At 39.1% G+C, this 20,918-nt stretch overlaps 1 protein-coding gene across 3 annotated transcripts in view; it reads right to left on the bottom strand.

Annotated features, from left to right (window-relative positions):
• Nucleotides 1-206: 206 nt before the first annotated feature.
• Nucleotides 207-20,918, bottom strand: part of glg1a (golgi glycoprotein 1a) — a 37,808-nt gene continuing 17,096 nt past the window's right edge. Inside the window, exons 11-27 of one of the 3 annotated variants that reach the window (XM_062992728.1) lie at nt 19,976-20,129; nt 19,751-19,780; nt 19,162-19,299; nt 18,393-18,479; nt 18,245-18,307; nt 17,351-17,464; nt 15,501-15,589; nt 15,268-15,385; nt 14,755-14,847; nt 8,784-8,921; nt 8,087-8,210; nt 7,833-7,975; nt 7,626-7,727; nt 7,434-7,541; nt 6,366-6,486; nt 5,764-5,870; nt 207-437 (exon numbers count right to left, since the gene is read on the bottom strand). In XM_062992728.1, coding sequence (XP_062848798.1) covers nt 321-437; nt 5,764-5,870; nt 6,366-6,486; nt 7,434-7,541; nt 7,626-7,727; nt 7,833-7,975; nt 8,087-8,210; nt 8,784-8,921; nt 14,755-14,847; nt 15,268-15,385; nt 15,501-15,589; nt 17,351-17,464; nt 18,245-18,307; nt 18,393-18,479; nt 19,162-19,299; nt 19,751-19,780; nt 19,976-20,129 — 1,846 coding nt within the window. In that variant the 3' untranslated portion in view covers nt 207-320. Of the gene's footprint in view, nt 438-970; nt 4,956-5,763; nt 5,871-6,365; nt 6,487-7,433; nt 7,542-7,625; nt 7,728-7,832; nt 7,976-8,086; nt 8,211-8,783; nt 8,922-14,754; nt 14,848-15,267; nt 15,386-15,500; nt 15,590-17,350; nt 17,465-18,244; nt 18,308-18,392; nt 18,480-19,161; nt 19,300-19,750; nt 19,781-19,975; nt 20,130-20,918 lie in introns of those variants that run through there. The other 2 variants (XM_062992712.1, XM_062992719.1) reach the window with 2 other exon arrangements.

The following is a 20,918-nucleotide window of genomic DNA, read 5'->3' as shown; positions in this document are numbered from 1 at the left end:
AAGGCCAAAAGGGACTTGAGTGAAAAGTATGTCCACAAAGAATTTTTCACCCTACTGACAGAATGTGAGGGCAGGACCCCACAAACCTTTACAGAACGCCATTAATCTGTGCATATATACACACTTACTATTATAACCCACAGAAATACAAAACAACTGCTGTTAAGATAGGTGAGATTTATTTGCAACAAAACAGAATCAAATGCCTGTACAACGTACAGATTTAACTAGTCATGATCTAAAATAAAGCATAATGTGTTTTCAAGTATGCAGAAATCCGGGCGGCACGGTGGCTTGGTGGGTAGCACTGTCGCCTCACATCAGGGTGGTCCTGAGTGCGATCCCCAGGTGGTGCGGTCCGGGTCCTTTCTGTGCGGAGGTTGCATGTTCTCCCCGTGTCCACGTGGGTTTCCTCCGGGAGCTCCGGTTTCCTCCCACTGTCCAAAAACATGCAGTCAGGTTATTTCGAGACACTGAATTGCCCTACAGGTGAATGGGTGTGTGTGCGTGTGTCTGCCCTGCGATGGACTGGTGCCCCGTCCAGGGTGTTACTGTGTGCTTTGCACCCATTGAAAAGCTGGGATAAGCTCCAGCACCCCCCCGCAACCTAATTGGATAAGTGTTTAAGAAAGTGAGTGAGAGTGAGAGATCCGATAGTAGACTAGACTGATTGAATTTACAGGCATTTCTAATAAAGTGACCTGTAAATGGATATCCAAACACATTTTTGTTATATTATTGCTGACATGTTGAATAACAGCTTTGCATATTGGATTGTTAGGTACTGACGGACCAGTATCTTAAAATGACATGGGGAGGGAGGCTGTTAAGGTCGAGGCATTTCTAGTTTGTTTGCATGTAAAAATGCATTCTAAAAGCATGAAATTTAATCTTACATTTCTACGTAAACATGGCACAGCCTGAACATTGAGAAAATGTCAGCATGGTTTAAAAAGAAGTCCAAAATACAAACCATGAAATTGATTTTATTAACAATTCTCCAAATCACTTTGTACATAACAAAAACAACCAATAAAGACAAAAGGCAATTTTATATGTCTATAATACATGGCTTATTTAGATTCAATGTCAAATACCTTTAGTAAATTTGTACATTTCTTAAGAGAGGAGGGGCATATTGGTACAAAACAAAATGCATTATTCCTATTTAGCAGTTTTATATCTAATGTCTCTTCTCAAATGGGAGAGACATCACATACAGCAGTGAGTACCTGTAGAATGACTTCACATAGTTTCTGTCTGAAAGGAGGGATCTAGCACTAGACAGACTTCATTTGTCTTCATAGACAGACTACACTTGGAGCTGGACAGTGCTGGATGTGCTGCCAACCCTAAAGTTAAGGTAACTGTAGGCATGAAACTATTGCTACAATCACATAATACTGACAGAAAAAAACTGAACTATTTTAGTGGACCAAGTAGAATTTAGGGACTAGATTAATTAGCAAAATTCACCACCGGGCTTAATAATTGGCCTCAATGCATGATCAGTAAAGGTGGGTGCAGTCCATCTGCTTTTCTGTGAATTTAATCTATTAACTGTCCAAGGTTCTTTTATCTACAAGATTAAAAAAAAACAGAAGAACTGAGCTATATACAGTATATAAACAGTATGTTTCTCTCCCCATAGCATAGCAACATGATCCTCAGCTTAACCAAGCACAGCATGAACAAAAACTAAACCATCCACTTTGATTTGTACAAATACGTACATGTCTGACAGAGCAAATACAACCGGAATGAATGAAGACTATACCGAGGCTCTTCTCAGACAGCAGTTACATTCTCACCCACACTCAGAGGAGCATAATGGGTCGGTATTTACAGCTAGGGATCAAAAACACCTTTCTATAAGTGTTTCGGATTTAGCTGAATAACCAACATGCGATTGAAGTTTTGATATGCTGACAGTCACACCAGGCAAATATAGTGAGACTGGTGATAGATGAACAGAGCCTTCATGAGAATGAAGTACATTAGGGCTGTACATTTGTGTTCAGAGTAATTCTCTGTGATGGTCTAAAACCAAACCAGCCGGTGGGCTTTTACTTATAAACCATCTTCATTTATAGTCCTGTATGAATAAAATCTTTTCTGATGCATTTTAATTTCCCCCTCGCACTGAAATTTCACAAATGCACTCTGCCCAGTTTGAAGGAACGGTATGTTTTTTTTTCCTTTTTGTTAACTTTGATGACAAAACACTAGATTTAGGACATACCAAAGAACAAGGCATTCAGAAAACACTTTAATGTTAATAAAAAATAAAATAAAAAATAAATTAAGGCCACAACTGAACAAAGTTGTAAAGACAAGCACACAACCCATATGAGCATTCAAACTATACATTAGAAAAACAATGTGCTTTGCAGGGAGGCTTTGGGAGCTGAACATAATGCTATTAGCACAGTTTAATAATGGCACTAGTAAAATTTCAGTCACCAAGCAGCACACCACAAATGGTGGTAAACATCTAGGAAGGTAAGCCAACAAGAAATGCAAAACACAAAGAATCTACATCCTTAAATCATACTGGTGCTCCTGCAGTGCTATGGGCAGAGCCTTTTGAGTTACATATGCATCAACATGTTTTCTGCCTGAGCTCCTGAGCTCCCTGACATGCACTCCAAGGCCATGCTACTATATATTCTAGAACATTATAAAACATCTCAGAACAAATGTTTTAACCTCAGATAATCTAACCCTTATCCACATAATTATATACCACTTAAAGGTTTGAAAGCTTGCACCTAGGATTCCTAGATCCTGAGTTCTTATGGCTCAGACATCAGGAGATTTTTTTCAGTTCTCTCAGTATACAGGAAATCTACGAAACTGATGAGTGTTACATCAGAAGTCTTCATTAACAACCCAAAGCATTAAAAACAGACAGACAGGAAGCTGACAAATTAAAGGAAAAGCTAGTCTACAGCAATGTAGAACAGGATTACAAGGTCAGATGAGTCATTCGTTACCCTATATTTGCCAAGTAAGCAAAGACATACACTATAAACAAATGTATTGGGACAACCCTTCTAATTACTGAATTCAATTGCTAACCGGTGGAATAAACCAATTTTTCTTCATTTTTCTCCCAATCTAGTCATATCTCCAAATCCATAGCATGTTTTAACCACTGCACCACCTAAGTGCCCATAAATCAATTACATAGAGAAAATTATAAGCTTCCAACTTTGCAGCAACAGTTTTAGGAAGGCCCTTTCCTGTTCTCACATGACTTAGCCCCTGTGCACAAAGCATGGTATATAAAGACATACTTCTTGTGAGAAGCCTTCTCAGAAAAGTGGCTGATAAAACTGAAAAGATCACATTGATATTACTCTATTTCAATTCCATTTGTTTTTGAAATGGAATATCCAGCAAGCAAAAGCATTTGGCCATATAGCACATGTGGCATCTTCCAAGAGAATGGTCCAGGCCTGTATGCTTGACCACATAGTGATTTGATTTTTTGGTTCTGGAATGCAGTGGGGACACTGAGCTGTGAGGCATCTTAGAAGAAAGTGTAACTGCAAACCAAATGTACACAATCTGTTATGATGGAACTTTTTTTTCATCTAGGAGGGGTCTATGGCCTTTGCAGTAACCAGATCTTTACCCAGTTAAACACCTACTGGGGGGGGGGGAAGTGATGTATAGAGAGTGCTCACCACTATTAGCATAAAAACACAATCGATGAAATTGACCTTTGGTTTTCTATCCTTCCAGTACTGTTGCAGAAAATGGTTGGATTAATAAAAAAATAATTCCTTTAATTAGTCCATTCCATTTTTTTAATAAAAACCTTACTAAACTTAAATTACACTGAAACCAAGTAGGCCCATAAACAGAATTAGGTAAGCATTTGACACTGCACAGTTACACCATGATTTTCACCTCGGTAATTAGGCAATCACAAATGGCCTTATTAATGCATTAAGTAGTACCCCAACTATATCAAGCATCTTTAATTTGTTACTGGTATTTAGCAGTATAAATTATTATATTGTTTGCTTTCATTTAGAATGACCAAACAAATCACACATCTGACCACATAAAAAAAACATACATTTATGCCAAATAATAGTCAAATTACAATCAGTTAAAATAAAGTATTATAACTGTGCAACCCAAGCACACATGAAACCCCAATACCACAAATATACTTACTAGTCACCACTTGCAACTAAGGTGTTTTGGTGACCACCCAAAACCACACCAAGATTTTTAGTAGCAAGAACCTGCTGTCTCCATCTCATCACTTCGGCAGACCAGAAAGTAACACACGAGCTCAACAAAGTCCAAGCACACAAGTAAACTCCTACCACAACAGCCAATAGAGGAACAGCATTCACAATAAATACATGAACTGCATATGAAGAAGAGAAATGCAACAGGAGTCCCAGCAACATGAAGAGAGCTAAAAGATGACATAAAACGTCTTGATTTTCTGGCACGCACACACACAGTCCAAAAGGTCTACAGCAGGTAGGTCCAGTCAGAGAGAAGCAGACAACTCAGGAGGGAAGCAGTCAGAAAATGTTGACAGTGTGAAGAAGTTAAAATCAGGTCCCAACATGGTGCTGCCAGTATCAGAAAAAAAGCACAGTTTGAGTCTCACTTGGTCTTCCTCACTGCGCATGGCCACATCCTGGGGTGAGTCAGGGACAGAGAGGAGCATAACTGACTTCTCCCCCTCAGGTGAAATAAAGTTGGAGGAGGAAAGGGCACTGGGGTCTCCGTCGTCTCCTGCCTCTGGAAACCTTCTACCTGTCCTTCAGCTCCTGAGTGACACGCTTGGTTAGGCAGCCGCACAACAGTCCCATAAAAAAAAGCAACACCACAGACATAGCCAGCATGCTTAAAATGTAGTTCTTAGCAGGAGACAACAGGACCTGACCAGCCAAGTCTGAAAAGCCCTCTGCCGGTGCCACCTAGAGGACAACAGAAATGACACCGAATAATGAAAGACTATACAGACTAATACTGCATTCAAAAAGAAATGTTGCATTTGTTTGTTTATTAGGAATTTAACGTCATGTTTTACACTTTTGGTTACATTCATGACAGAAACGATAGTTACTCATTACACAAGGTTCATCAATTCACAAGGTTATATATCGAACAGTCTTGGACAATTTTGTATCTCCAATTCACCTCACTTGCATGTCTTTGGACTGTGGGAGGAAACCGAAGTACCCAGAGAAAACCCACGCGAACACGGGGAGAACATGCAAACTCCACACAAAAAGGACCCAGACCGCCCCACCTGGGGATCGAACCCAGGACCTTCTTGCTGTGAGGCGACAGTGCTACCCACTTAGCCACCGTGCCGCCCAAGAAATGTTACAAGTAGTATTGCATTTTTGTATGTACTGGGTATTTGTAAGCCAAATCAAACCGCTCTCAGTCTCAGTTTCCAAATGAGTATTATGATTGTTGACTATGGTTAGATTTTTAGTTCTTTGTATGAGACACTATTTGAAGATTTGAACACTGAATTTCAAGGGTGACAATTAGTAACATACTGGAAATAGATAGTAGTGAAATAGTGTACATACACAAAACATGCATATACAAAATCCAAGCTGTTTTGTGACTCTTTAGGTGGGAAAGCTAATGTTTAATACAGCAAAATTACCAGAAACATTAAACAGCAACTTTAAAAAGCTTAATGCTGTCAGTCAGATATGAGCAATGAAACCAAATATTTTGAGCATGTAAAATGTAATTGTGTGTTACCTTGGCAGCATAGCTCCACATGTCTATGCGGTCCTGCAGTCTCTTTTTACACTCTGGCTGGAGTCTTAATCGTTTGTCCTGAAGTGCCTCCATCAGACAGGACATCTCTGAGAACATGCAGCAAAATTAATATTCTTAAGTTAGTGTAACAGACTTTTCTGTGCTGTAGTGTGCTGACAATGTTTAATGTGTGTGTTTACACATTGAGTGTATTTTGTCCCTTTGGGGATTCCATAATCAATGGAAAAGTGTGCTTCGCTACACACTTGATCATCTTAAAAATGTCAAAGTGTAAAGCAGCTAAAAAAAAAAAAAACACTACTTTGGTAACTGAGTTTGGAAAACTCCCAACCGATTATGTGAAATCTGGCACTTCTCTTTAAAAATCCATGAAATATTTGATTTTTGAAAAACAAGGTCCATGACATTAAGCACATTTTTCCGTGAATGTAGTAGGGCCCTTATCTTCAGGGCACCTGAACCTTGTTTCTATACATGCATGTGTACAAGTGTTTGGCCACTGTTTCAACCCAGCTTATAAATAGGTGGAGAAGCAACACTGTAAAATATGATCAGGCATGCAGTAACTTGTGTGTACTCACGTCTTCCTTTGCCGGGCGGGATAGCAGCACACTGATGTTTAAGATCTAGTGCACATGCTGTGTGTAACACTGGATCCACAAAGATATCCGCCTTACTCTCCTTAAGTATGTTCAGTACCTCCTACACACACACACACACACACACACACACACACACACACACACACACACACACACACACATTTGCAATAGTTCCTTTTTATTTACAAATCAAAATAGAGCAGACAAAGGTAAATAAAAAAAAAATGGGCAATCTGTTTAAAAATCCTTTCAATTGAAACAAAATAAGTGTAAAAATGACTAGTTACTTTTATACAGCAGCAGCAATCTTTGCTTTTTAAATAGTAACACTGAAAACGCCAGTGTGAAAAAACTCTGCCATACAAACAAAAAGGATTAATACTCTTCATTAGAGCTATGTATGGGGTGACAAACCATGTGATGGATTTCTGACCTGTCCAAGATATTCTGCTGTTGTCTGACGGGAATAAAGTGGTTGACTTAAGCCGCTGAATTAAAAGTAGCGAAAATGGTTTAATCATGTTATAATAACCTACTGCTAGTCTGTATGATCTAAAATTGAATAACAAGATTAACAATATTATGTAAATGTTGAATAATTGTGACATGACAATAATAAAAAAAAAAAATCCTGATACTCCAAAATATGTTCATTTTCTTTTTTCATGTCAATCATTCAACTGAAAAAGTGTAGTTCATTTTATTTGCATCAAACACTTTATTCTTGTCTGGACTGTGGTGGGTCCGGTTCCACCAAGAAACACTGGGTGCAAGGCAGGAACAACCTGGGACAGGGCCTCAATCCATCACATGGGTGATATCAGAATTGCACTTTTTTCATTACAACATAGATGTCTCAAATTCCCCGAATTTACTTCGAAAAGCCGTACCGTGACCAAACAGAGCCACAGACTATTATGTACCCCCTCTAACATGCACACAGGGGCTGACCTCTCTCTCCTTTATTCACCCACCATATAAAGAGTCATGCACTACTATCTACTTTTGTCCAGGCACCTTGAGCAGCCAGCATTAGTCAGGAGTTACCTTTTTGCAGCCTTCGTGTTTGATCTTGAGCAGATTCACTTTAAGACATTCCTCCACCTGACCCGTCTGTTCCTGAGCCGCTACCTCCTCCGCACACAGCCGAGGGATCTACGAGACACAGGTACAAGATTAGACCATGTAGATTTACATCTTATTAAAGTCATGCATCCAACTGTAGAGGGTAGAACTGACTTCGTCCATGCACTGCTTCTGGAGCTGAGGGTCCAGCCTGTAGTCTAAGGCAGATTCCTGTAAAATCACCATGATCTGGCCCTCGCAGTCGGAAGAAAGACGCTGTGCAAACAGTATGACGCCAGTTACAACCACAGAAAAGTATATTCAGTTATATAATGTTAAACTACAAATGAATCCAACAAAATTGAGTGCATTAAAACAGACCTGATCAGCATATTTAAGTTTCAGGCATGAGATGACCTGGCCCTCTAACTCCACATCATCTTTTGCTTTATTAATGATGTTCTGGCAGAACTTAGGGATGTCAGCCTTACAGGCCTTCCTCAGGACAGGGTTTAGGCGGTAATCTAGACACATGTAAAAAAAATCCCAGTTAAATCTATTGGACATGAAAATTCACAACCAAGAACTGTGTACCAATGGCTAGGCGGTGGAAATATTTAAGTGTTTGTTTGTACCTGTATTCTGGGTAATCTGTCTCTTGGTGATCATCTGTTTGCATTTTGGGTCCATAAGTTCACTGTTCTTGTTTTGTTTCAAGCACTGTAGCATGCTTTTGGCATCAGCTTCAGCACAGAATCGCTACAACAACAAAAGTCATGTTACAAAGAGGCATTTCACATTACACCCTCACACAGCAATGGTAATGTGTACTATCTATCATTTGGGTGCCAATATGAATACAGTGACCTTACATAAAAACAGCACTAATAAATGCAGGGGAACTCACTACTATTAATTAAGCAGCGGTCTTTTAGGCTAGCCTATCTTGTTCAAATCTCAGCTGTACTATCGACTGGCCAGGAGTCTAAACAGACATGATTGGCTATGTCTGGGGGAAGGCGGGTGGCTGAAGCCCTGCCATGGATTTGCATCCTGTTCAGTGTATATCTGCATTACGGCCAGCATTTCCCATTGAAACCAGACCCGCCGTGACCCTGACAAGGATAAAGCGGTTGATGAAATTAAATTATTAATAATAGTTACTTCTCAGTTTTAATTTGCAGCTATAATTCCCCCTGGATTTATGAGTGGTGCCTTTATGTTGGCACTCGGGTAAAAAATACTACATTTACAAAAGCTGTTACTGACCACAACAAAGCTCCTCAGACATGAAACTCAAGACATCTCTACATATACATGCTTTTCACTCACCCTGATCATTTGCTTACAAACTCTCATAAGCTGAAAATCAAGTTCAGGGTCAATCATCTCAGTCTCCTGTAGTTTAAAGATCTTCTGGTGACAACGCTGGGTAAGGTGGTTTTTATTGTCCTTCAGGCACTCAATCACCTGCCATTCACAAGACACCAACATTAGCATTACATTACAAAATAAAACATGCCAGGAAAAATAAACATATTCATTCGAAGGGCATGTCACAAAGGGCACTTGGGTGTCGCACTGGTAAATCCCGATAGCCACACTAACTGTGAGATTTGGGGTTTGGGTCTCTGTGGTGCTATCATCTGATCAGGCATCTACACACACATGATTGGCTATGTCATGTTTTGTTGGAGGTCAAACAGCTAAATCAGCTATGCAAACCAGAAGGATCCAATGTGGTGACCCATAAATATGAGAGAAGTGAAATGAAAAAAAAGTCACAAAACTGTTGAACACAATCACTCCTCATGTGGGCGAGTGATGAAATGGTGATTAGGCACAAGTCTTTCGTTTTACAACATGGAAAAAAAAATCATCTGTTTTGTAGAATGTTTTGAGACGCTGAGACGCTAGCCTAGTTGTTTGTTTGTAGCCTTTAGCTAAATAACTTTTTATATACGTATGTTTTAAACATATAATTTATACGTTAATCTTCCGTGTGTTGTTGATTTAGTTTTATTTTGTTTATCGTAAAAAAGCGCTTGTGTTTACTAACGTAAATTCGTGCTGTGTTGGAAACTAGGAAACTTCTGCTACCGGCATCCGAACGAAGCCGGTTTTGTTTGTTTTTGTACTTCAGCGCATAAACATCATAATTATCCAGAATTAAAACCGTTTTCGGTCCGCACGAAGCGCGTTTGTGTTTGGTTGTGTTCTGTATTTCAGCTCTTAAAACACCTCTGTTTTGTGGGAAGTTATAACCGTTTCTGTTCGTAGGAAGCGCGTTTATTTGTTTTGTACACCAGCGCATAACACCGTTCTCCTTTAGAATTACAGCCGCTTTTGTCCGAACGAAGCGCATGTGTTGTTTGGTTGGTGGTTTTTGTATTCCAGCTCATCATCGCCTGTTTCATCCGGAATTAAAGCCGTTCTTCTGTGACTACCAGCAGAAGCGCCGGTGAATCCAACATAAACATCATCTCCAACTCATCTTGTAAAGCTAAGTATATTTCTTTGTTACTATGGCCCCAGCAGGAGCATTATATCCATGTTCCGAGTGTAATATGTTCAGTTATTCCTTCTCCGTGTTTAGTGATAACTTTACATGTGATAAGTGTAGATTAGTTGTTAGTCTGACGGAGAAGATCTCAGTGTTAGAAGGGCGCATTCGGGCGTTAGAACAGACTACTACTAGTGAGGGCTTAGATTCAGCTGTAGCAGTCCCGAATGCCAGCAGTTCAGGTGTAGAACCCCAGACTCCGGCATTAGAGCCCTCACAGCGGGGCGACTGGGTGACGTCTCGGCGACATAGTCGTAGGGCAAAGCACCGACCATCTCAGTTGCACGTGTCCAACAGGTTTTCCCCACTCAGTGAGCCACCCGCTGAGAAGCCTGTTAATGTAAGTGCTCTGGTTATAGGAGATTCTCAGCTCCGACACGTGCGTATTGCAACCCCCATAGAGACACCAGCAACCATAGTCACTTGTATTCCGGGGGCCAGGGCGCCTGACATCAGAGCAAACCTGAAAGTGCTGGCTAATGCTAATCGTAGATTTTCGAAGATTGTTATCCACGTCGGCACTAATGATGTTCGTTTACGGCAGTCTGAGGTTACTAAGAGTAATGTTAAAGAGGTGTGTGAGTTAGCTAGGTCGATGTCTGAGGCAGTAGTGTGCTCTGGCCCCTTACCGATTCGACCCAGTGGCGAAACCTACAGCAGGTTGTTGTCGCTGAACCGCTGGATGTCTAAATGGTGCTCAGAAAACTGCATTGATTTTGTAGATAACTGGTCCACCTTTGAGGGAAGGCCTGGTCTTTTGAAGCGGGATGGTGTCCACCCCACGTGGGAGGGTGCTGCTCGCATTTCTTGCAGCATAGGTGACAGGCTTTACCACCGCGTTAGTGTAGCGGCAGATAGTGGTAAATGACTATCCAGAGCCAAGACCAGGCAGCAGACTAACAGGCCTAACCAACTGTCTGCGAGTCGCCATCGGACGTCACCCGGAATCCTTAGGTCACAAACCATTGAGACTGTGTCTGTTTACCGTGGCAGGTGTAAGCCAAAACAAAATAAAAAAGTATGTCATAATAACTTAATTAAAATTAATCTAAATGAGCATCATGAAAACCCTAGTAAAGTTAACAGTACAACAGTAATTGTAAATGAAATAATTACAGATAATTGTCTTAGTGCCCTGTGTTTAACCGAGACCTGGGCTAGACCTGATGAGTATCTAGGTTTAAATGAAGCATCTCCTCCGGGTTACAGTTATGAACATAAGCCACGTCTTAGCGGTCGTGGTGGAGGAATAGCCACAATTTATGATAAAGACATAGGTCTTACTGTAAAATCAACTCCCATAACAAACTCATTTGAAGTTCTTATCTCTGACATAACCAATAAATGTTCATCTGATAAAAATAGTATGTTTAAACTGGTTACTGTTTATCGACCCCCTGGTCCTTACTCAGAATTTCTTAACGAATTTGCCGATTTTCTTTCTAAATTAGTCTTATCAACTAAGAAAGCTCTAATTGTTGGTGACTTTAATATTCATTATGAGGATAAATGTAATCCACTCAAAATTGCGTTTGACTCTATTTTAGAATCTTTAGGCATCACCCAAAATGTAACAGGACCCACTCACCGCTGTAAACATACCTTAGATTTAATACTTACTTATGGTATAAACATAGACAACTTGGAAATTATACCACAGAATGACTTAATCTCTGATCACTCCCTACTAATATATGAAGTGTCCCTGTCCAATAATATACAGCAACCAAATCGTTTTAAATGTAAGCGCACTATTACATCTGCAACTGCAGCAGCGTTCATAAACTGCCTACCAGAATTACCAAATATATCAGCATCAGAACCTAAAGAACTAGATCAGGCAACTCAAAACCTAGAGACCGTACTGCGCACAACCTTAGATAACGTAGCCCCACTCAAAACTAAACTGATTAGGGAGAAAAAACTTGCTCCATGGTACAATGACCACACATGCGCACTTAAACAAGCAGCACGAAAATTAGAACGTAAGTGGCGTCACACTACACTGGAGGTGTATAAGATTGCTTGGAAAGATGCTCTAACTGAGTATAAACATGCACTTATAAAAGCTAAATCTGTATATTATTCATCCCTAATAGAGAAAAATAAAAACAATCCTAGATTCCTTTTTGAGACAGTGTCCAAATTAACTAAAAACGTCAATGAAACTGAATCTAATATACCACCCGACTGTACCAGTGATGATTTTTAAACATTCTTTAATGACAAGATAGAAAAAATACGACTTCAGAGTCAGAGTGTGTCACTTGCCAATGTTAAGTATGGACTCACTCCGAGCAGCATTGGTGATAATAGTAACGAGTTAATCCAACTAAATTCCTTTAATCCAATCTCCCAAAATGAACTAACTGTGTTGATTAAATCATCGAAGTCATCATCGTGTATACTCGATCCTGTTCCAACTCGTTTACTTAAAGATTTACTCCCAGCTATTGTAGAGCCCCTGCTTACATTAATCAATGCATCCCTTAGCCTTGGGTATGTACCTAAATTGTTTAAAAGTGCTGTTATTAAACCCCTGATTAAAAAACCTAATCTTGATCCACATGTTTTATCTAATTATAGGCCAATTTCAAACCTTCCTTTTGTCTCAAAGATATTAGAAAAAGTCGTTTCCAAACAGCTATGTTCTTATTTGAATGAAAATTGTATTCATGAAAAATTTCAATCAGGATTTAGACCCAACCATAGTACCGAAACCGCATTAATTAGAGTAGTTAACGAGTTGTTAATGTCTTCTGATAATGGATGTGTCTCTTTTCTTGTTCTATTAGATCTTAGCGCAGCGTTTGATACGGTCGATCATAACATTTTACTGGAGAGGCTAGAAAATACAGTAGGTGTTAAAGGACTCGCACTCTCTTGGTTTCAATCATATTTGACTGACCGCTCTCAATTCGTTTATGTAAATAATAAATGCTCAGAAACTACAAAAGTAAAGTGTGGTGTTCCACAGGGGTCGGTACTTGGACCGCTATTATTTACACTCTATATGCTTCCACTAGGTGAAATTATTCATAAACATGGCATAAACTTTCACTGCTATGCAGATGACACACAGCTGTATATATCAGCCAAACCAAATGATACTGACACAATCAGTAAGATAGAAGATTGTGTAAACGACATAAAAAACTGGATGTCGTGTAATTTTCTTTTACTTAATTCAGATAAAACTGAGGTTTTACTTGTTGGCTCTAAAGCTGCAAGAGACAAGTTGTCTAACCTGGTGCTAAACTTAAACACGTTCTCTGTTACTCCCAGCCCAGATGTAAAAAACTTAGGTGTCACAATAGATTCAGATCTCTCCTTTGATACACACATTAATAATATTACTAGAGTTGCTTTCTATCATTTGCGTAATATCTCTAAAATAAGAAATATACTATCTGTTAATGACGCCGAAAAACTGATCCATGCGTTTATAACTTCTCGGTTAGATTATTGTAATGCTCTTCTAACTGGATGCTCTGGTAGATCCTTAAACAAACTCCAGTTAGTTCAAAATGCAGCAGCTCGAGTGCTAACTAGAACTAAAAAATTTGATCATATCACTCCTGTTCTATCATCTCTACACTGGCTGCCAGTTAAATTTCGCATTGATTACAAAATACTTTTACTAACCTATAAAGCGCTACATGGTCTGGCTCCACAGTATCTGAGTGAGCTTATTAATTACTACAACCCAGCACGTCCACTTCGTTCACAAGATGCAGGGTTACTTATAGTTCCTAAAATTAAAAAGACCAAAGCTGGTGGAAGAGCGTTTTCCTACAAAGCTCCACAACTCTGGAATAATCTTCCTGCCTCTGTTCGGTATTCGGACACAGTCTCAATGTTTAAGTCTAAACTGAAAACATATTTATTTTCTCAGGCTTTTGATTAATATAGACAAAGGCGCAGGGCTTGGGGGTTCTTGGTCATAGAAACTTGTGGTGATCAGGGATGTTGGGTCGCTGTCGTTCTGCCTCTCTTGTCCAATCACTCTGGTTTGGGTAGGAGAGGTGGGCGCTGATGTCCTGTGAAAGCCTTCATGACCTTGTTACCTGCTCGCTCTCCCTTTTAGTTATGCTGTAATAATTAGGGCTGCCGGAGTCTAAAACTCTCTGTAAAACTGTTTGTCAACTAGCATTGTACATTATTAACTACATTCTCTGTTGTTTTACCCCGAGGGCATTCTGATGGAAACCTGTTTACCCGCCGAGGTTAAGGATTAAAGTCGAGACTGCCGGGACAACGATGCTGCTCCTGTCAGATGTGACGGGTCTGGAGTAATTGCAACGACAAGAAATCACTACAGACTTTATTGAAGACTAGAGCGGATAACAACTCTATTATTATTTAATTGTTTATTTATCTATTTATTACCACTGTATGACTTTTAGATCATTCAATTCTGTGTTTGTATGATTTGTGTAAATCGTGTATTTATTTAAAGTATCCTCCAGACCACCCAAGAAGGATGGGCCCTGTTGAGTCTGGTTCCTCTCAAGGTTTCTTCCTGTAATTTTCAGGGAGTTTTTCCTTGCCACAGTCGCCCTCGGCTTGCTCAACAGGGGTTTTTGTATCTGTTGGTCCTGGATTTTGTAAAGTTGCTTTGAGACAATGTATATTGTAAAAAGCGCTATATAAATAAAGTTGACTTGACTTGACTTTAAATGTTCACTTTCTTAATTTGCTGCCCAAAAAAGTTGGCAATGCAATAAAACAAAGACTGACCTGAGCATTGCCATACACCACGTTCTGACAGTGATCCTTAATGTCTTGTTTACAGTTGTCATACAGATCTGGGTCCAGGCGGACATCCTCCGACTGCAAGAAAACACAATTACAGCTTTTTGTAGTACTTTACAAAAGATGATCAAGTAATGACAAAAGCCATATTCACACACTGAGTAAAAGAAAAGCCACGCCCTGATCTCTGCGCTCCTCCACTTTCTGTACAGGCATCCTGGGCAACCAAGATCCTTACATAGCATTAATAATCCCACCCTATAGTCCAGTCTCTCCCACGCAGCAGACTGAAAGCCAAGTTTGTCTGCTGCAGGAATTAGCCAACTGTGCCTGACAGAGGGTGCTCAGCCGACTGGTAGCAGAGCCAAGATTCAAACCCAGGATCTCACAATCTTGGCACTGGTGTGCAAGCGGATAATCCCGCTGCACCAGCTGGGGGCTTTCTATATATACACTTTACACTGTAGCTTTATTTATAGCTTTTGATCGAGGAATTACCATCTCCAGTTCTTCCACTCTGAGCTGTCTACGGCACTTCGTGGAAACACGCTGGTCCTTCACCTCCTGCAGGGTATCATTCCTGACCATGGTGCTCAGACAGATCACCACATCCACCCTACATGCAAACACACATGCATGTGACACCAGAATACTAGTGCAACAATTCATTAAATATGTCAGACTGTAAGTGTAGTATGTGATACATCTGTATGTGATGTGATTGGACTCACTTCTTCTTGATGTTTGGGCAAAGCTTTAGAACATCCTCTTTGCAGGCCATCTTGAACTTGTAGGAGAATCGGAAGTCTTTCATTTGGATCTGATGATAAAAGAAGAGTCCCAGTAAGTTTAGGAATATCTGACACACTTACACACAACATATTAGGAATGCATCAGTGCAGCAGTGTGTAAATATACATTTTAATCATTTCTAAGGTCCTGTACAAAACAACTGAACACATTACCAAAATGTAGCAGTAATCCATATTAACAGTCCACTGGTGAAAAGAATTCAAAGGGGTTCAGACACTTTTGGTCACAGAAAGGACTTAATAAACCCACATTAAAGCATGATTAATTCCCCATTTAACAGGTGCAGTCCCAGGTAAAGACTTTTTCACAGCCACAGTAGTTCCTTATGTGCGACCCAGTTACCTTGTGACAGCACTTAATATTAGTATGTCACACAAATACAGTCATAGTGTGGTTGTTCTTTCAAATGCACTGCTTTTTTAAGACATCATAATTGCCCAGATTCTGTGCAGCCATGTAATGCTGATGCTTGCTTGTTTTGTAGCGTTTTAGGAACTTGCTATTTTACCCATTGTATGGTGCCGCTACACTTTTTGTAGTTACTGCATGCAGCTAGTTTACCTAGCAAAGGAAGCAAACCTGAATGAGGACAAGTGCTTTTAAAGCAACCTATTATCTTCAAAAGTTATCTACCAAAGTAACTAGCACTTACAAACAGGTAGGCCTTGCACTTGGAAAAAGTATCCAGCTGGTATAAATCAATATGTTAATAATGTTCATGAGCAGAAACTGACCATTGCGACTGAGCCGCAGTCTATATTCAAAGTTGGGCTAGTGTCCTGGCACTGTTTTTGGATTATCGTGTGGTGAATTGCTTTATGTATTTGGTGTCTTTTTTGTGGTGATTTGCTTGAAGTGTGGTTTGCACTGTAGATGGGTAATTTCCCTGTTCTGGTTACCAGCACACCATTGTTGTATTAATTCCTTACATTTCTTTATACCCCATAATGTTCTGTCCTTTATCCTGAGGCCTATCCAAAACCACTGCTTCTCTAATCTTCAAGCACTATTTTTAAATAAAGCAAAGACTGTGGGAAACAAATTAAAGAAACTGGCTGGAGCACTTTAAACTTCAAAGGCATCTAAAAAAACAACCGGATAGGTTTGTTTAGTTTACGCTAGCTGTTTAGCCTACATTCCAGCTTTATAAAGTACAATTCTTTTCCATCTGCTTATCCTTAGCGTACACTGACTTGATATAGAATTCACACCTACTTACATTACGTTCTAGCCAACAATAATCTGTTTTCACTTCACGAAACAAAATTTATACTGCAAACAGATCGTCACAAGTTCTGAGTAAAAATGTGTATGAAATGTTTAGGATATAAAAAAAAGGAAAAGGACTGATGTAAAAAATACAAAGTGACAATGTTGTGTTTTTAAAATCTGAACGTATATATTAGTTGTTTATGTTTACACTACACTTACAAAATATGCTTTGTGTATGTTATATTGACTTGAGACTTGGACTGTAACCTAAATACTCGTGATCTGATTTAGACCAGTTGAAAGACTCGTGACTTGACTTTAGACTTTGGACTGTATTTTGTGACTTGTAAACATATCTGCTTAGCTTATGCCACAAAATTTGTTTACTGCTCTGAGAAGACTGCTACTTGTCCATCGAGAACCCTTTTTTTTTTTTTTTACTATAGTCTAGCTGATCTGAGTCATTCACTTTTTATTCAGCACATTAAGTATCAGTGCAGAGGTTGATGATGTGTCTCAGAAAACAAAATTAAACAAAATGTTTAAAGTGTGTTACCAGTTGGAAGTGAGTGACCCCCACAGCACATTTTTCATTCATTTCCTTCTGGTGTTTGTTGAGCACAAGACATTCCATTAGATCTCCGGTATCAATCTGATTATCTGCCACCTCCTATTAAACCAAAAAATAGAAAAAAAAGAAGAAAAAAGTCAGCAGCAAGCCAAAATACCCAAAGCATAAATATCTTTTCATTTTAATAAATGAAAATTATACTGAAGCCGTTTTGTCTAATATCTGTAAATACACTATATATAGTTATATAGGTACACCCCTAATTTTTGAATGTGATTCAGCCACAACAACTGCTAACAGGCATGATATAACAGAAATTATATTCTTGCATTTTTGCAGCAATAGTTTAAGGGAATGTTCTTTTCTGTTCCAGCATGACCTGCAGAGGCCTGACCTCAGCCCCACTGAACCACTTTGTAATGAACTGCAACATCAATTGAGGCGTTTATTTTGCCAACATTCAGTTCCCAGTCATATGAGTGCTCTTATAACTGAATGGGCATAAATTCCCACAGACATACTTCAAAGCCTTTTTAGAAGAATGGCTGTTGTAGCTACAACTTTCAAACCACATTTCCAAAAAAGTTGGTGGATCTTTTTTTTATACACCATCATGATTTCCTCACCGGTTACTAATTTACCAGCTTATTGTGGAGTGGCTTGACTTAAATATTGTACAAACTTTTAATTTTTAATTTAGCTTCAGTCCCAACAGTGTGTTGCAGACATTAAATTCTAAATTTGTTTATATTTACAAATGGGGTTTGTAATACAATTGGTTTTTAAAAAGGGATATCCAACAAGCTCATAGTCAGGTGTCCAAATAATTCTGTTCATATAGCGTATGTATTTAGGATGTGTCTGGTGTACTTGACTTACATGGCAATGGGACTGGATGACTGGTTCACAAGCTCGGATTAAAAGGGCTTCAATCTGAATATCCTTAAAGAAGAACAAAAACAGAGTTTAAACCACAATACTAATATGAAAAATATCAAATTCTTTAAAAAGGTATACCCTTTTTTACCTCAGACTCCAGCTCTGTGAGGTTACCCACTACATCTCTACAGTCTGAACCCAAATCCTCCAAATGATCCTGCAGACACTCCAACTCCTGAAGTGCATATACACAAAAACACACATATCAAGGGCAAAATCAGTAATCTGATCATAGTAAAACTTAAGTCACCATGAGTGGGTCAAAATTTGAATCAGATTTGTCTGCGTCTGGAAAATGTAGGTAAATATGTAGTAGCATTTATGAGCTACTCCTTAGTAACTAAACCACATTGTGAATTAAGTAATAGAGCTGTGCTATTAAACTCCACATTGGTTCCTTTTCTAGATACACAATATACAGAGCCTTAACAAGCCCTAACAATAATATTATTTTACTATGGCAAATTGTACTTTTAAAGTACTTTTTTTCCCAGGTTAAACAATAAACATTGCAAAAATGTATGATTACAAAAATGAAAAGAAAATGCCCAAAGTGTTTTTGAACACTAGAACCCTAGGATCTGCCTGGACTGTACTAAATGGCTCAAAAAGTTGGTAGCTAGGAAATCTGAGAGACCATAAAAAAACGACAAAATAATTTCATTCATTTATTTATTTTCATGTTTTGACCACTGCTTTATCCTGGTCAGGGTCGTAGTGGGTCCTTTTCCCCCAGAAACTGGCTAGTAATGACATAAGAACTCAGGGCAACAGATTCCCATTTCAGCTTTTCTACCCTGTGTGGGTTTTGCAAAAAGCTTACGAAACTTTGATATATCATATAAAGTTTTGCTAACCTGTCCAGAGTCGGTTTTCTCACTACACCACTTTCCCAGGTCAGTCATACACCGCCTTTGCAGGTCAGGGTCCAGCTTCACATCTAGTGCTCTTTGGTGGAGAATACGCTGCACTTCAGTCTTACAGTCACGAGATAACTGCAAACAAAACACGCAAAGATAAAGCACACTGCACACTTTTCCACAGACTGACAATGTCCTATTTTTCTCCACAGTGGTCACTCACACAAAACACCACACAGCTCACTTAATTATATGTTCACTGTGGAGCAAAAGCATCAAACACATTTAAACACCAAATTAACCAACGCATCCCATTTCCCTTGTCATCCAGAAATCATTTTAAAATTATCACTCCCTTAAATTTCCAGTCTTCGTGTAATTTAACCAGTAACACACACAGTATTACATACATATTACTAAATTCAACCTTTTGCAAAGACGGTATTTGCAAGACTGAAGCTTTAGCAGTGTCTGAGCAAATCACTGCAATTCAAAGCTTTCATTTTCCCCCATTGCAGCATGCAAAAACAATTTGATTAAATATACAGGAACTTTAAAGCATCTGCAACAAAAACACAGTACTTACAGTCTCATTAATCTCTTCATCAGAGGAATCCTGTGGTTACATTTGAGGTTATGCTTAGATAAGTAAGCAAATAAATCTCAACCAAGACATTAACTATAAATCAAAGCACTCTCAGTCAAAGAAAAGCCACTTAAAATGACTTTTAGATTTTACACTACAATGGTTCCATTTGCCTTTAACTTCAATTAGTTTACACGAGGGATGTGTCTGTGATAGTGCTCCTACCCGTCTCCCCTGTTCCTCAGTGCGGTAAGCGTGGCGGTACAGACAGGAGAAAACTGCTCCGGGTGGCATAAACTCACTGGTCTCATTCCACCCATGAGTGTGGCAAATTCGGGAAGCATCATTCTGACACTTCTTATAGAGGATTGGGTCCAGCCTGAGAGAGAGAGTAAAAAAATTAGACAGTTTTACATGTCAGTTCATTCGCTTTGACTTCATTCAAGTGAATCTGTATTGCACTGGCAATATGAATCCTAATCACAATATAACAGTAATGCAACCAGGGCAAGGGGGGTACCTATTATTCAAAGGTGATAGCACGTGAGCTCACATTGACAGTAATTCCCAACAATGCTAGGCATGAAAATAGATGAAATGATGCAGGTAAACACAATGTAAGATCATGTGACATAAAAGTAGGATGGGCTAAGCTAACAAATACATCCTGGTGCACGGTATTGCATGAACCATAGTGCATAGTTTTTGAAGGGAGACTCATTAGCACACCGTTATGGCCAGTCTCAAGACCAGATAAACAGGAGAATTATGCCAGGCATAAAAATGGTGCCAAATCAAATATGTGTTTTAATGATCTGCCGTTTTGACCCCTAATTGAAGCAGCTAAAAGGAATCCTGTATATAGACAAATACAATCATCTTTTTACACTCTTAAAAATTCTGAGCTTTATTACAAAAACCTTTATTACTAGCAACCTTTAATATGTTGTGTGTTAAATGTGTGTCTCATGATTAGTGGTATTGTGACTTTAGTTTGACACTTTATTATGACCTTAGTTCTGTCACTACTAATTGTTGTTACATATTTTTCCAAATAATCTACAAGTCATACATTCTACTTTAAAAACCAAATCAAAAAAACATCCATCACTGGAAAGACTTTCTTTCCTAATTTGTTTCCCAAGTGTTTTATGGCTGCATGTTACAC

The sequence above is a fragment of the Trichomycterus rosablanca genome, chromosome 1 (genome assembly GCF_030014385.1).
Source record: "Trichomycterus rosablanca isolate fTriRos1 chromosome 1, fTriRos1.hap1, whole genome shotgun sequence".
In the NCBI taxonomy this organism is placed as follows: Eukaryota; Metazoa; Chordata; class Actinopteri; order Siluriformes; family Trichomycteridae; genus Trichomycterus; species Trichomycterus rosablanca.
Note: the sequence above shows the minus strand (reverse complement) of the source record. Positions and strands in the feature narration are given on the sequence as shown.